Source organism: Diabrotica virgifera, chromosome 6 (assembly GCF_917563875.1).
Source record: "Diabrotica virgifera virgifera chromosome 6, PGI_DIABVI_V3a".
Taxonomy (NCBI): domain Eukaryota; kingdom Metazoa; phylum Arthropoda; class Insecta; order Coleoptera; family Chrysomelidae; genus Diabrotica; species Diabrotica virgifera.
Genome location: NC_065448.1, coordinates 213,761,816 through 213,779,597, shown reverse-complemented (window position 1 = coordinate 213,779,597; position 17,782 = coordinate 213,761,816). Strand labels below are relative to the sequence as shown.

The 17,782-nt window shown below is 34.0% G+C and overlaps 3 protein-coding genes across 3 annotated transcripts in view; 2 read left to right on the top strand and 1 right to left on the bottom strand.

Moving 5' to 3' along the window:
• LOC126887197 (protein abrupt-like) overlaps window positions 1-17,782 on the top strand; it is a 285,519-nt gene that overhangs the window by 221,786 nt on the left and 45,951 nt on the right. The gene's annotated exons all lie outside the window — the stretch shown is intronic.
• On the bottom strand, window positions 3-7,244 carry LOC126886297 (uncharacterized). The gene is made up of 4 exons (XM_050653169.1): window positions 7,160-7,244; window positions 1,172-1,846; window positions 588-1,122; window positions 3-18 (listed from the first exon to the last, which is right to left on the bottom strand). Exons 1-4 carry the CDS (start codon window positions 7,242-7,244, stop codon window positions 3-5), a joined length of 1,311 nt encoding a protein of 436 aa, XP_050509126.1.
• LOC114327104 (general transcription factor II-I repeat domain-containing protein 2A-like) lies at window positions 14,941-15,849 on the top strand. The gene has a single exon (XM_028275609.2). It carries the CDS (start codon window positions 14,941-14,943, stop codon window positions 15,847-15,849), a length of 909 nt encoding a protein of 302 aa, XP_028131410.2.

Genomic DNA, 17,782 nt, shown 5'->3' with positions numbered 1-17,782 from the left:
TTTTACAAACAACATTCTCTAGCAAATAAAGTTTCATATTATTTAAATTTGTAATGTTGCAAATATATATGTGTAAATTTGATGATCGAATGGGATAACTAAAGAAATCTTCTTTTTTCTTAACAGATTTTCCATGTATGAATATTTTACCACCTTTTTCTGATGCAGAATTCATTTGAACAATGTCATTGTCATTTGTTAAAAACCATGAATTTTTGAAAACATTACTTAAACAAAAATTATGAGAATAAATGTAGCACTTGATAACATTCCCCCTTTTCTTAATTTCTGGCTGTAAACTTGTCTTTTTTGTATCATTGCTCAATATTAAATTTCTTTCGCCAATTCTATTAACAATTTGCTGCAAACTGTTATTTCCTTGGCGCAATAATTTTTTTAGTTGAAATAATGTATTCTCAAATGGGTACGTAGATATTGTAAAAAGTTGTCCAAATCTATTAACATCATCAACCACATGTTCTAAGTTATGAATGTTGCTTGTAATAAATTGTACGCCATAAATAATCTTAAAATCATCTATATATTTTTCAAACATTAATTGGGCAACCGAACGATTTTCAGCATACATGTCAGAAGAACATATTCTAACAGCAACAAAAAGAAGTAAAAAATGTTTATAAACGGCAGTGTTCAACACATCTTTTAAAATAACAATTCCAATATAATTAAGAAAATTGCGCCATTCTACTCCTTTCCAGTATGCCAGGCAATCTAATCCTCTTGTGGAACGATGAATTTCAGATGGAAGTTTCACAGATATTAAATGTTTGGAGATCCTCTCAATATCACGAGCACATAGCTTACTTGAGAAACCCATAGAACCATCTTTCCATCCTGTTAGACAACGCTTCATCACACCTAGCTCTAAAAGATGTAGTTCATCTGCTACTATAAAATCCTGCACCATGTCAACTTCGGAAATTTTCAAAATTGGTGACTCTTGCCCTTTATGGTGCTTACCATAATGTTTACTTCTGAATTTTGCATCAGTTCTAAGAGGACATTTTATATCAGGAAATACAACAGTTCGAGAAAGATAAGAATATTCGCCTTCAGTAGTGCATTTAAGGCATCCATTAATCCCATTGAAATTGACTACACCTGTAAAATAAACTAGTCAATTTAAGCAATAATTAAAAAAAACAGATACCTTTAATAAATGCCCGTGCAGGTGAATCGCAGATAAAGCATCTAATTTTTATGTGAATCATATGCCCATTAACACAGAGTCCATTTGATTGCAGCCGCTTAACATCCTCAACAAAAGGCTCCAAAAATTCATTTATATCTAGAGGCTTGTTATTTCCATGGAAAATGCCAACAATCATAGGTTGTATATCAGGCATTTCATATATGCTACATAAAATTGGCCAAAACTGACGTTTGGAACTTTTATATATTGGCAACCCATCTATATTTACATTGAGCTGTATTAACATGTCTTTTGACAAGTTTTTAAAAGTGTTCGTTAGACAAACGTCAAGACTTTGATGCCAATATTCTCCACCCTGTATAACTTTACAACTTTTTTTCGTATTTTTTGGCGTTTTTAATAATGTTCTAGCATCGATAAATAAACTAGAATCATACTGTCTCTTGATTATTTGTAGGAGATCTTTTAGAGCTGCATGTGTAATATTATGTCGGATTGCCCAATTTCCTAATTCGGTACTTGAACAAGGCAATAATTGCGTTTCAGTATCTTCTGTTTTAAAAATGTCTTCATCAATAAACTGGTCACCATCATCTGATGTTTCACTGGTTTCCATTAGATTATCGTCAAGATCACTTGATGTGCTAGAAATACACTCCTGTTCTTTAGAACCTATGTAACAAATTATTTTTTATTTAAAATATACTCACAAAATTAAAACAAAATTACCTGATCCTGATGCTGTGTCGTTAGCTTTTGAATGAGAAGAAACACTACTTGGTGCATATAGATTTTTTAAAAACTCTTCATAATTTGAACGGTTTACCTTTAATTTTCGGTAATAATGGCCAGATTTTTTTATTTTTTTAAAATTTTGAATTGATTTTTTATCCATATTTTTTAAATATTAAGTAAAGCACAGTGTATATCTTTTATCTAAATAATTAAAATTATATAGCAAATATAAGCAATTGTATAATACTTAATAATCATCAGCTGCAGAAGCCATTTTTCATCGAACTTAAGTATACACCTTTTGCAACGAATATGAACGATTTAATTAAATTAAAGCTCCTTTTCAGCTTTATATCAGCTTTTATAAAGTTGCTGATTAAAAGTACTTACAAAAGTTCTGGACAAGCACTATTTCAGCCCAGAATATAACTGAATAGAGAAGGTTGAATAATGTATTATGAACTGACTTAAATAGCGCTTCCCCAGCCTCTTGTTAAGTTTTATTTACATTGTTGATCAAAAGTAGACAAAAATTCTGCAGCAGCGCTAGTTCAGCTTAGCATTCAGCTGAATAAGATATGCTGAATACTATAATACAAAGTGCCTTAAATAGCGCTTCTCCAGTCTAATATTCAGCTTAAGTCAATTGGCTGCAAAAGGGCTTACAAATAATCTGAAGCAGTGTTTGTTCGACATATTAAACAGCAAAATAGCTTAAACAGCCTTTGTCACTTTTATGCGACTACTAATCAGCTGCAGTACTCAGTATTTAGCTTGACCAGCTATTATATGTTTGTTGGGTTAACCATATTATACAAATATGTGGTGGATTTGACGAATATTTAAAATATCTCAATAAAAACTGACTTTTCGAAAAAGTACTAAGAGGCAAAAAAGTTTTAAAAACATTGTGTTTAACTAATAGTACCACATTAATAATTTAATTGGAACGAACACAAAAGTTTGGGGGGGTTTAAAAGAACAAAACCCCCATAACATTTTTATGGGGTGTAAAAATTTTACTATAATTTTTTTGTAAGATGCTCCTGCCATAAAAATACCACATGTCTATTTTCAATAAAAAATCTCTTCTATATATTGGACAAAATCGATTTTCATTTTGTAAATTCAAAGGGCTGTAACTTTTTTTATGTGCATATTTATACTGAGGTAAGTTAGGTTCAATCGAACTATTTTTGGTCCCAGAATATGCGATTAAATTTATGACCTGTATTTTTGTTACACCCTGTAATTATTATATTACTAATCCTATTCTTAATTATTCCTAAATCTAAAATTGGCCTATAATATTAAATTGAAAATAAAAAATCTCAAATAAACTAGGATTTATTTCTTGATAAACATGCTACTAGATAAACGAAAAATGGAATGTAACAAAATTAGAGAGAGAACAAAATTATTTTCAGAAATTTTCTACAATATTGTAATAATTGTATCTTACAACATTGAAAGTTACAATTTTAAGATTGCAAAAAAACAAAAATTAAGATTAAACGAAACCCGATTTGGGCTTCGAAACGTTAATAAATTCATTTTTTAATAAAATTGTGGCTTATTTCCCATAAAAAATACGTAAAAATTAAGATATTTCATACATTTTGGTATGATAGCAAGACTATTAAAATAAAATTAAAGGAGGTTTATCTAGGAATACTTGTATTTTTATGAAAAACGTAACAATTATCAGTTACCCATTTATTATAAGTTTTTGTAAAGTCAAGTGCATATGATCCACTCCTATAATTGTCAACAAAGTCATCCTAAAAATATCGTAAAAGAATTTCCAAAAATTGTTTACACAATTTACATTGTTAATTAAATAACCACTTTATTAACAAAAAACATATCCGTAACGTACGCAAAGAGTACATACAGATTAAAAAAAGAAACTCCAAAATAGATAATAGAGAAAGATTGAGGTTTTGATAATCGAATTCCATAAACTATTTATATCTCTGTACTAACAAGTACTCGGTGCAACCAGTTTTGCAAGAGCAGATAGTTTATTTTAATAAAATATCTGATATAAAGAAGATCTGTTGATCGGATCGGCACTAACGGTTCTTAGCTTAATTTCCAACCCCAATCAATTACGTTTATCTCTTTTTTGGTGGTTCTGTAACTTAAGTTTTTCATTCATCTAATAGCATGTTTACTAAAAAAATAAAACCTAGTTTATTTGAGATTTTCTGATTTCCATAGACCAATACTATTTTTAGAAACCATCGAATGGGATAATTTGTTTTTTCATACTTTAAATTATTACTAAGTTTAATAAAAAACTATGTATTATTATATTATTCATAAATATGTATGTTTTGTGATTAAAATTACTTCAAATTTTATTAAAAAAATTGAAAAAAAGTTGTTTAAACAAATTTGATGGTGTATGTAACAATTAATTTATTTAAATAATGCATACTCGTACTGTACGCAAAAAGTACATACGAATTAAAAAAAGAAACGTAGAAATTCATAGACGAGAACAAGAGATACAGCTAACATTTCCTTCCCCCTTCTCATCGATCTCCCAAGTTTCGAGGCCGGCCGATTTTAAGGGTCACATTTTGAAGCTTTGTGGACGATTTGTTTAAAAGTATATATTTTTTATATTTGGTACATTAAAACTCTGAAGTATGTTATTTCCAATGTGACTGATTTGATTTCGTAATTGTTATAAAGAAAGCTGCTGTGAATTAAAAAATGGGGGGGGCGGCAACTTCGTCCCTAATTGCCCTAGGACAATTTTTTTTTAAATTTGTATAAAAATTCAGTCTTTCTAAATGTGAAAAAATAATTTAATAATTTTTCTACGGGTAATGGTTAAAAAGTTATTCTAATTGTTTATAAGCAATAAATCGACATGTTCTTGCAAAATAATTTTGCGCTACTTAGAATTATTTTTTTCATTCTTTTTTAATTAAGTTATTAGTATAAATCTTCTTCTTTCATAAACTATCCAGAATATTACTGTAACTTTATCATTTTCTGACTTATAGTGTTACAAAAAAAATTAATTTGGGATAAACAAATTAAATAACTTTTAAACTAGTTGACCAATTGTTATGAAATTTAGTGTATAATTTAAGCACCAGAAGTCCCAGCATTCCGTGTAATAAGAAGATTCTAAGTTCATTTTTTACATAAGTTATGAATATTTATAAAAACTCAAAATTTATGAATTATTTTGCAATTTTCTAAGCAACCAATAAGGATAGACATATTCGGGGGGAGCCATATTGAAGTTTTTTATATGGTTTATGAGTTTCTTACTTCCAAATTTGTTGAAAATGCTTAGCCATTTGGCAATAAACGAAAAAAGCGAAAATTTAGCGTTTTTTTATCTTCAATTGTTTATAACTATGTATATCATCAAAATCGGCTGCAGGAAACATATAGGTGATTATTATAGATGTCCACACTACTCAAAAAATTTGGTTTCGGCCTGGAGGGGGTTGTGTCACCAACAGGCTATTTTTTTCCTTATTTCTCTGAACTATTTCTATTTTTGTCGCTTAGTATTAAAATTTCTTTTCTTTGATCATCTACAGTTTCTTAATATTTGTCCATTTCCTTCCTCATAGCTCTCATTACGCCCTCCATGGCAGCCATTGACTGTTTTTTTATTTTAGTTTCCTATATCTGTTTTTTCTTTTGCCTAGGTAAAAAAAATACCTAGGCATCACACTATCTAGCTACGGAAGGCTCGAAACAGAAGTGGAATATCAAGTGAATAGAGCAAGCAGAGCCGCAGGTTGCCTGAATGACACAATATGGAGAAATAAAAATATCGGAAAAGAAATGAAAGGCCGAATTTACAAAACAGTCATCAGACCAATAATGACATACGCGGCAGAAACACGAACCGACACAGAGAGGACAAAAAGATTGCTCGAAACAGCGGAGATGAAAACCATTCGAAAAATCGATGGTACGACTCTATGGGGCAGAGCTAGAAGTACAGATATACGACGGAGATGCAAGTTGGATAACATTAATAACTGGGTAAGAAACAGAAGAATAGAATGGAATGACCACATAAGCCGAATGACAACAAATAGGATAGTCAGGACAGCGAGAGACGGTTCCCCAATAGGAAGAAGATCAGTGGGAAGACCACGAAAACGATGGAACGACAACTTACTAGAGGCACATTGAAAAAACAGACAGAGTCATGTCTATGCAAAAAGAAGAAGAAGAAGAAGAAGTTTTTTCTTTTTTGCTTCACTGTCAGTATCGCTGATTTGATTCTTCTCTTTGGTTTCGTTCTGTTTTCTCCCAAGTACTCGATATCTTCCGTCTCCGAGCAGAATCCGGTGGCTTGAGCAGACCCCGGAATTTTATAAATGTTGATATCACCCGGTGTAAATTCAGAATGTGTTTGACTTCCATCCATTGTCATTACAGCTCCTCATCAGTTGTGGTTTGTTCTTTGGTCACCACTTTGGTGACTCATTTCGTTAAAAGCCCTTTAGTAGTCAAAATTCGATAATACTTTCAGTTCTGTGCTCCCAGTTCCCCAGGACTAATTCGGATGAATAAGCAATAATAATAAAACCTATTCTACACAGGGGGACTTTTAATGAAAAATCAACCAATAAACCTACAAAAGATAAACCCAAACTCCTCCTTTGTCGCTTTTCTCCTTCGTAAGGATGTAGTGGCGTCATGTAATTTGTTTAACTATTTCTGTCCAATTACCTCTCTCCTGTGCGCATTGTTTTGCTTTGGAGAATGAGTAACCAATCATGTCCTTTATTTGGTCGATTTGGTCCGACCATCATACTGGAGATCTTCCTCTGGATCTTTTGCCCGCTACGTTGCGTTCAACTATCATTCGCTCAAAACCTTCTCTTCTTCTAGTTATATGTCCAAAATATCTCAGTATTTTTGGTTGATAGTTGTAGTGAGTCTAGTTTTTATGTTAATTTCTGCTAGGATTGAGTTATTTGGGCGTTGTGCGGTCCATGGTATGCGCAAGATTCTACGGTAGACCCACATTTCAAATTCCATCATACGCTTCGGATCGGCTTTTTTGATTGTCCAATTTTCTGAAACGTAGGTTGCGATAGGAAATATCAATGCTCGAACAAAGCGTAATTTTGGGTTTTTTGTGATATCAGTGTTCTTCCATATTTTTTTACGAGTTGTTATCTGTTGCCGATCTGGCCTTTGTGATTCATCGACGGATCTCGTCTTCGCATCCTCCACTGTTAGTAATAACTTAACCTAAGTAATTCAATTGTTTGACCACTTCATATCCAGGCTTGTTTCTTATCTCTGCGTGGTTGTTTCTAATTCTATCGGTGATCATTATTTTGGTTTTCTGTATATTTATTTTCAAACCATAATAATATTCCGTACTCACTGTGCCTAGCGTATTCATTCAAATCGAAACTACATATAGTATCCCTAATAGCACAAGGACGTCCAATGGACGTCCATTGGACGTCCTTCACGGACTTTAGGGACGTCCTTTGGACGTCCGTTTTCGTCCGAGGAACGTCCTTTATACGTCCTATTTTGGTCCAAATGTCGCGCTACCGAACGTCCATTGGACGTCCATCTAAGGTCCGAGGGGACGTATATTGGAACTTAATCGGACGCAAATTGGACCTTAATCGGACGTCCTAGGGGACGTAAATTGGACCTTAATCGGACGTAAATTGGACCTTAATCGGACATAAATTGGACCTTAATCGGACGTCCTAGGGGACGTAAATTGGACCTTAATCGGACGTAAATTGGACCTTAATCGGACGTAAATTGGACCTTAATCGGACATAAATTGGACCTTAATAGGACGTAAATTTGACCTTAATCGGACGTAAATTGGACCTTAATCGGACGTAAATTGGACCTTAATCGGACGTAAATTGGACCTTAATCGGACGTAAATTGGACTTTAATCGGACGTAAATGGGACCTTAAGCGGACGTAAATTGTACCTTAATCGGACGTAAATTGGACCTTAATCGGACGTCCTAGGGGACGTGAATTGGACCTTAACAGGACGTCCAATTTTGGTCCAAAGGCCAAGTTGTTAAACGTCCAATGGAGGTCCACCTAACGTCGGAGGGGACGTTCGGTGGACGTCATTTGGGCATTCATAGGATGTCCCAGTTTGGTCCAATGTCTTGCTGCTGAACATCCATCTAACGTCCTGGAAGGTCATTCGGTGGACGTCTAGCGACGATATTTAGACCTGTGGAGAATGTATTGTGGGAAATAAAAAATATATTTTTTAAGGAACTTATATTTCATCTTATATCAAATTACAATTATTGGATATTACAGTATTTACATTAAATTACAATACACTTCTCCAAGAAATTAACGCACCACCTTAAATATGGGGTATATTTGATGTCTCGTATTTCCTAAACCTGTTGTCCCATCTAAGTGATGTTTTTATAATATTATAGCCTAGGCTATAGGTTACCTCCTTAAGCTTGTCATGCTGTAATATATGTATATTATATCATATCGCTCTCTATAGTAATGTGATATAATATATATTACAGTATAGCTCCCTGTGCATGACAAGCATAAGGAGGTAACATATTCTAGGGCCTAGGCTAGAATATTATAAAAAAAATCACTTAGATGCAACAACAGGTTTAGGAAATTCGAGACATCAAAAATGCCCAATTTTTAAGGTGGTGCGTAATGGGCTGTATATACAGGGTGTAACAAAAATACAGGTCATAAATTAAATCACATTATTCTGGGACCAAAAATAGTTCAAATGAACCTAACTTACCTTGTACAAATATGCACATAAAAAGTTACAGCCCTTTGAAATTACAAAATGAAAATGGATTTTTTCGATTATATCGAAAACTATTAGCGATTTTTTATTGAAAATGGACATGTGACATGTGGCATTATTATGGCAGGAATATCTTAAAGAAAAATTATGGTGAAATTTGTGCACCCCATAAAAATTTTATGGGGGTTTTGATCCCTTAAATCCTCCCAAACTTTTGTGTATGTTCCAATTCAATTTTATTATTGTGGTACCATTAGTTAAATTCAATATTTTTGTTTCTTAGTATTTTTCAGATAAGGCAGTTTTTATCGAGTTGCGACTTCTTTTTTAATATGTCCACGTAAAAATTTTATGGGGGTTTTGTTCCTTTAAACCCCCCAAATGTTGTATGTTCCAATTAAACTATTACTGAGGTACCATTAGTTAAACAGAGTGTTTTCAAAACTTTTTTGCCTCTTTGTATTTTTTCGATAAGGCACGTTTTATCGAGTCTGGCTTCTTTTTTAATATGGTTCAAAATATACCTAAAAATGTAAAGCATAAATAATTTTGCATATTATTACCAAGTCTCCATAATCGTACTTAACCATATACAAATATGTGGTGGATTTGACAAATATTCACAATATTTCGATAAAAATTGACTTTTCGAAAAAGCAATAAGAGGCAAAAAAGTTTTTAAAACGTTGTTTAAATGGTAGGTACTACAATAATAATTAAATTGAAACGTGCACAAAAGCACATTGTTTTCGATACATTGGAAAAAATCACTTTTCATTTTGTAACTTCAAATGAGTGATAAAGGCACAGAGACTTAGATCACGAGGTCACATTGAAAGGATGCCAAAAACGAGGACTCCGAAAAGGGTACTAAACTACACTATAGCTTCAAGAAAGAGAAGAGGAAGACCGGAAAATAGATGGAAGCAAGAGGTCGAAAAAGATTTGGAAAGAATGGTGTTACAGGGTCAGAAAAGAAAAATGAATAAGAGGAAGGAATGGAGAAAAATCACATATCAAGCCAGAGAAGATCTCAGTACATAAAGAAACGTGAAAATGAAGAAAAAACAAACTTTTCAAGCCATGGGCCTCTAAGGCCCTTGGTGCTATTAATATATAACTTCAAAGGGCTGTAACTTTTCTTTTGTGCACATTTGTACTAAGGTAAGTTAGGTCCAATCAAACTATTTTTGGTCCCAGGATATGTGATTAAATTTATGACCTGTATTTTTGTTACACCCTGTATATATATAAAGGTTATATTTGGTTCTTGGGACATCAAAGTATATTTTTTAGACATTCCCTGGATATAGTCACTGATGTGACATACCTCCGATTTGTTTTTTCATGAGTTTTGTAAGAGAGACTAAAAACTTTTTTATGGTTACCTCCTGTTTTCATATATTTTTTGACATGTTTTGTAGTAAATTCAACTATCTATTTACTACAAGACATGTCAAAATTTACATGTGAAAGCAGGAGATGATCCTAAAAATGGTTTTTCGTCTCCTACAAAATTCATGAAAAATCAGATAGGAGAATTTGTACATTACAATTCTCTGATGTTTGGGAAAAAGGGCTTAAGTCAGAAATGCACATCGATAATGTTTTGATGATTTCTGGACCAGAAAAATCGGCTCTTTTTATTGGTACATACAGTTTACGTCTACAACAGTTTTTTGCTGGTCCAGAAATCATCAAAACATTAGCAATGTGCAATTCTGACTTACGCCCTTTTTGCCAAACATAAAAAAAGCAATCTGGTCATAACTGACCAATGAGCAATTTTAATTTAACCTAAATTACTAATGTTTCTTAAAATGAAGAGCTTACCCGATAGCGTCTCTTATCTAATCTAACAAGATCGTGCACTATTCTAACATACACAGCCACATCACGCACTATGCTCTGCTTTTCACTATCACCTATCACTCAAACTAGTTCAAAAGGCTTTGTCCTCTTCAATCTTCTAGTTTGCCCAGTAGTATCGAGGAGGATTTCCTCAATATTCTTGTACTTATTTAAGTTGTTTGTCGGGATTCCTGCTATCTTCTTGATGATTATATCCAGGTTCCATTCCTAGGTATTAATATTTGTTTATAAAGTAATAACTTATTATGCATGGACAATGTTGTTTCTTCCAATTAGCCAATACACTTTTTATATCTTTATTTTGGTTATATCTGGTTTTTTGTAGACCACTTTCAGCTGATTCTAAAAAAAATTAAAATGAACGGTAATTTTTCTATTCTTTACAATTAAAAATCAAAATATTTACAGGTAATACATGCATAAATGATTCGTTTCATAAAGAAAATTGAAAACGGATTTTATAATACTTACATAATTGTTTAAGAGATCCAGCCATAGCCAAAACTATTAGCATACTAAACAGTACAGTTGAGTACAGCAAAAAAAGCCACTAATTTCCATTTTTCACCCCCTTATCGATGCATTTTTTTCCAATCAAAATTTTTACTAAATTTTTAGGTTATCTTATGATGAAAATGAAATAATTGATGACTTGATGACCAATGACCACGCGACGCTACATAGATACTCGCGCGGCAAATTTGAAAATGAACGCAAATTGAATAGTAAATGGCCTCTCTTTAGAGTATGGAAAATTTTACCCCTCCAGGAGGACATTGTACTCTTTTCATAGAATATCTTGTGGTAACTTTCCAGCCATAATTTAATCAGATGTTCACGGAATAGAACTTTGATAGTAGAATTCCTGGAATGTTTTGTTGTTAGGGGAAACTTTTATTTTATTTATTCTTGAATATTTCCTGTTGTTAAACATTGTAACCAATAATTTACAAATAAGATTTTCATTACATTACATGAAATCAAAACATGTTTTGGATATTAAACTATATAGTTTTATAATTGTAATAATTTAGTATACAATTTTGAATTAAGATTTAATCTTTCGATCTAATCGATTTAAACTACAGTAAAACTTGTGTTACCGGCCCCCTGCCAACACCGGCCACCTGTACTAACGGCCAGTTTAAAAATTCCCCACACTAATTACAGTAAAACCTGTCAGTAACGGCCGCTAAAAATGAAAAAGCTATTGGCCGATATAGAAAGGTGACCGGTATTGCCAGTTTTTGTAGTCTAGATATAATTGGTTTGGGGAATTTTTAAACTGGCCGTTAGTACAGGTGGCCAGTAACACAGGTTGTACTGTATATCTAGGCTACAAAAACTGGCAATAACGACCACTTTTCTATATCGGCCAATAGTTCTTTCATTTTAGTGGCCGTTAGTGACAGGTTTGACTGTATTTCATTAACGTAAAGTTAACGCAAGTTAATATTTTATTGAATTATTTTGCTATTTGATCTCGTAATTGGTATAATGTGTCCAATATAAGCGTTCATAAAACGTCCGTATTTCGTCCAGTATGGACGTCCAAAGTCGGACGTCCAAAGGACGTCCATATTTATTCCGTCCGAAGGACGTCCATATTTATTCCTTCCGAAGGACGTCCAACATGGGACGTCCGTTTATAGTCCATGGACGTTAGGACCAAAAATGGACCTATTTTGGACGTCCAAATGACGTCGTGTGCTATTAGGGAATTGTCCGTATTTCGTCCAGTATATATACGTCCATATTTGTTCCATCCGAAGGACGTCCAACGTCGGACGTCCATTTTTATTCCGTCCGAAGAATGTCCAACGTCGGACGTCCAAAGGACGTCCATATTTATTCCTTCCGAAGGACGTCCAACGTCGGACGTCCATATTTATTCCTTCCGAAGGACGTCCAACGTCGGACGTCCAAAGGACGTCCATTTTTATTCCGTCCGAAGGACGTCCAACGTCGGACGTCCAAAGGACGTCCATATTTATTCCTTCCGAAGGACGTCCAACGTCGGACGTCCAAAGGACGTCCATTTTTATTCCGTCCGAAGGACGTCCAACGTCGGACGTCCAAAGGACGTCCATATTTATTCCTTCCGAAGGACGTCCAACATGGGACGTCCAAAGGACGTCCATTTATAGTCCATGGACGTTAGGACCAAAAATGGACCTATTTTGGACGTCCATTGGACGTCGTGTGCTATTAGGGATGGTATAGTTAGACCCAAACCCAGACATCCAAAGTGAAAGTTAGCCTCCAACACCAAATTGTTCTATATGGTCCACATAATGTTCAGAAAAAAGTCACACCATTTTGAGCGTCGGGTTTGGGGGGGAGAGGGGGGAGAAATCTGCAAATTCGTAGTTTTTTAGGTTTTTCGTCAATATTTCTAAAACTAAGCGGTTTAGCATGAACAACCCTCTACACAAAATTGTTCTACATTAAATTTGAAATAAAAAAGGTCCTATGCATAACCCTTCTAAAATGAACGGTTCCAAAGTTACGGAGGTAGTATAGTATAATCGGTCCAAAAAAGGCCTAACCCAGACATCCAAAGTAAAAGTTTTCCTTCAACACCAAATTGTTCTATATGGTCCACATATTGTTCAGTAAAAAGTTACATCATTTTGAGCGTCCGGTTTGGGGGGGAGATGGGGGAGATGTCGGTGAATTAGTAGTTTTTTTACGTTTTTCGTCAATATTTCTAAAACTGTGCTTTAGCGTAAGGCAGGCCTGTCCAACATACGGCCCCCGGGCCACAATGCGGCCCGCGTAGGCCCTTCATCCGGCCCGCGAGTCCCTTCTCACCGAACCCACACCCACGCAGAGCCACAGAGCTCACGCACATCCAGTGATGCCACAGCTACCGATTTTTCGGTAGATCTACCTGAAATGTCCGAAAACCTGTAAAATCTACCGTTCTACCGAAATCTCCTTTTTTCTACCGCAAAAACAAAATTATTACAAAATTTCTTTAGCGGATAGATTTGGCAACAGAGTTTGGTTAATTTTCAAGAATTTTTGAATCACTTTACTTAAATAGCTTGTAACACGTGCGAGCCAGGCAGCAGATATCAGATACGGATTTACTAATACTTTTATGACCACTGACCAGTCCTTTGTGCTTTTATAAATACGATTTTGGGGGTAAAATGTATCTACCTGAATGAGTGAATAGTGAAGGATTGTGGCTTATTTTGATATAGAAGATAATTCCAAACTAAAAATAGTATTTACTATTAAAACCTTAAACAGGAGAAACTTCTGTACCTGTACCTTTTAACTTTATTATTTATACTCGCGTATAAATACGGCTAACGGTAAACGTGCAGATACAGTTCCAGTTCGGAAACAAAGCGAAGATCAGCGAATACTTAAGGGCGATACAAGCAATTATAACGGACTTAGTGAAGATTCTTTTGGCGATTTGGTTCATTTGTGTTGCAGTGTTGATTTGTGTTTGTTGCAGAACATGATGTCATCAGAAAAAAAACGTAAAGTTGACAAAGAATGTCGAATATTTAAAAACAGTTGGACTGACCTTTTTTGTCATAGAACAAAATGGTAACATACTGTGCCTCATATGTCATGAAAAAATATCAGTTTGCAAGGAGTACAATATAAAGCGGCATTATTTCACAAAACACGCTTCTAAATACGATGAATACCAAGGTCAAATTAGAATCGATCGAGTAAATTCGTTGAAAAAAAATATGATCGGTCAACAGGCGATGTTCAGAATACCAACAGAAAACTCCGAGACAGCCACAAAAATTAGCTTCATGATAGCAGAAGCCATTGCCAAGGCCAAGCGAAGCAAACCCCTATCAGACGGAGAATTTGTCAAGGAATGCTTGGAGATGTTTGCATCGGTAGCGTGTCCGGAGCAAGAAGCATTAGTTAAAAATATAAGCTTGTCACATCAAACCATAGCAAGAAGAATTGATGACATGACCAAAGATATTGAATCGTCTTTAAAAACGCAATTGAAGAAATGTGTTTTTACAGTTTCGCACTCGACGAAAGTACTGATGTATCGGATACCGCACAGTTGGTAGTTTTTGTAAGAGGGGTAACAGAAGACTATACCGTGATCGAGGAATTGCTTGATTTGCGTTCAATGAAAGATACAACCACCGGAAAAGATATCTACGAAGAAGTAAAGAGTTGCATAGAAAAATATGAACTACGAATCGAAAATCTTTGCGGATTGACTACAGACGGTGCGCCAGCAATGACAGGAAGAACAAGTGGTTTTGCAGCTTTAATGCGCAAGAACGTCACACATACAATCATACAGCATCATTGTATTATTCATCAAGAACAGCTGTGTGCAAAAGTACTTGAATTGAAACATGTGATGGATAAAGTAGTGCAGACAGTTAATTTTATACGTGCAAGAGGACTGAATCACAGACAGTTCCAGGCTTTTCTGTCTGATGTCGGTTCAGATCACGAAGACATCGTGTACTTCAGTAGCGTTCGCTGGCTCAGTAGAGCATCCACACTTAAACGATTCTATTCGTTGCTCGACGAAGTAAAGATTTTTCTTGAAAACAAAGGTCAAGAAATTGATTTCCTAACTGATGAGCAGTGGTTGGCTGATCTGGCCTTCCTGGTTGACATTACTAAGTACCTCTCTGATCTTAACTTAAAACTGCAAGGAAAAGATCAATTATGCACGCAGTTATATGAACACATTCAAGCTTTCACAAAGAAGCTCATATTGTTAGAAAAACAACTGGAACAAAAACAGTTGGTTAATTGGGAGACTCTATCTGCCAGAAATCAAGAAATGTTGGACTTAGCCAAGTACGTGTCATTGTTGCAAAGATTGAGGAATGAGTTTGAAGAGAGATTCGTAGACTTCAAATTACAAATTCCTAACATGAAAGTGTTCCAAAATCCGTTTGAAATTGAAATTGATGGTGCTGTGCTGAACTTACAGATGGAATTGATTGAACTGCAAAGTGACTCTCTTCTAAAAACGGCATATCAAAGTTGCCTTCCGAACGGATTAATTGAGTTTTATAAAAAATATATTAATCGGAACCAATACCCAAACCTTACCAAATTAGCTCTTCAACAAATATCTTTATTTGGTAGTATTTGCGAGCAGCTTTTTTCTCGCATGAAATATAATAAATCGAAAACGAGATCATCTTTATCAGACAATCATCTGACAGGCATTCTGCGCATAGCTACTTCTAAAATACCAGCTGACATAGATACACTGTGCAAACAGAAAAAATGTCAAACATCTCATTAGTAATAAGGTTTTTAGAGTGATAAGTAAAACTAAGGTTTTCTTCCTTAATAACGTAGGGACGTAGACAATATTCTTGTATATTTTTATTAACTGTCGTTTTTTTGTTAAATATTTCATTGATTTCAATTTGTTATTGATTGATTTTCTTTTGTTTGTATATAAAAAATACCTAGGTATTTGAAATAAAGATATCCAACTTATTTACTTTTTTTTTTCTAGGTACTTATATTATAAGTACCTACTTCCTATTTAACCTACTTATCTACTTAAGTTACTGTTTTTTACTAAAAAAAGGTAGTTTATCTTTCAATACTTGCTGCCCATACTTAAAGTATCACTTTTTTGCAATGTAATAGCAAAAAAAGCAAAAAATAAAGACTACCGAAATTTGACGATTTCTACCTAAAAAAATCTACCGCAATTTGATGGATTCTACCTGAAAATTAGCAGCAGCCTACCGAAATTTTGTCCAAGACCTGTGGCAACACTGCGCACATCCATCCATCCAATAGTCAGTCGGCCCGCTACAGTTACAAAATTACAAATCCGGCCCTCCACAAAATTATGTTGGACAGGCCTGGCATAAGGAATGTTCTATAGAAAAATGTTCTACATAAAATTTAAAACAAAAAAGGTTCTATACATAATTGTTATAAAATCAACGGTTCCAGAGTTGACCGCATATGAAATGCCTCTAGGGTTTCTTACCTGTCGCTAAAATGGTCACATACGAATTGCCTCCCAAGCTTTAAATAAATTACATGCTTCTAATATTTATGTGAAGGTGAGACGTTGCCACATCTTCGTCCCTTTGTAAGTTTTTGGCAAAATTGGTATTTTGTTATTTAATTTATTTTAGTTTCAACCTTTATGTATTAAGCATTATTGACACTAGGCGGTATTTATAAATTTCAACTAACTTATACATATGCAATTAGTTTTATAACCATTATAATATATTTTATAATAACCATTGTTTTTGGTTAGTAATAATTTAACAAAAAATACAAAAACATAATAAGTATTTTATAGATTTATTAAAAATAACATCACAAAAAACTTATTTGGAAAATATTACAAAATGTGTATAGAAATATAAAATTACAAAATATTTTTCCTTTTATATGATACTACTTCGACAAATTCTAATCTATTTATTTTACATTCTCTTAATTCTAAAATTTTTTCATTTAGAAAATTTATTTTTGCTGTACTTTCCGCAACAATTTTTTTTGGGTCGAAACAGAATACATTTTAATGTAGGTATTTATTTGAAATTGTAAAATTATATCAATAAAATTATTAATGTTAGGTTAGGATGATGGCAGTAGAAAGAAGAATCATACTTGGAAAGAAAACTTTCGTATGGGTTTGTGGTTCTTTGTAAGGAGGAAGAGTGTTCAGCCCAAACTTCATCCCTTTTTCACGTCCCTGTGTTTTCATAAATGCTTTGCAGGTTTTTTTAGTACATGTCCACCGTTTTACTGTATCTTTGGCCAACATTTTTTGAAAACCGAATGTAAAACCATAAATTGATAGTAAAGGTTTGCCCTTTTGACTGACTTTTATCGTTGATTCTATTATTTCGGATGTTATGACAAACACAATTTGATCTTGAAATCGACGAACTGACAAGCTTGAAATAGACAAACTGACTGATGCAGGAACGAATAAACTTTTAAGAATTTATACAACATTTGTGCCTGGTTGCACCAACAAATCTTAAGCTCCAGCTTAGCCCAGCTCTGCTTCTAGATAGGGCCGCTTTAAGCCTAACTTTTTTGCACCATAATTTTCGATTTTTATTGATCCAATCTACATGGCAATCCATTGTGACAAGCTGAAAATTAATCTCAGACTCAATGGCGCAACGCTTATATTTCGTAAGCTGAGCTTAAATCACGTCTTAAGCTTAAGATTTGTTCGTGCAACC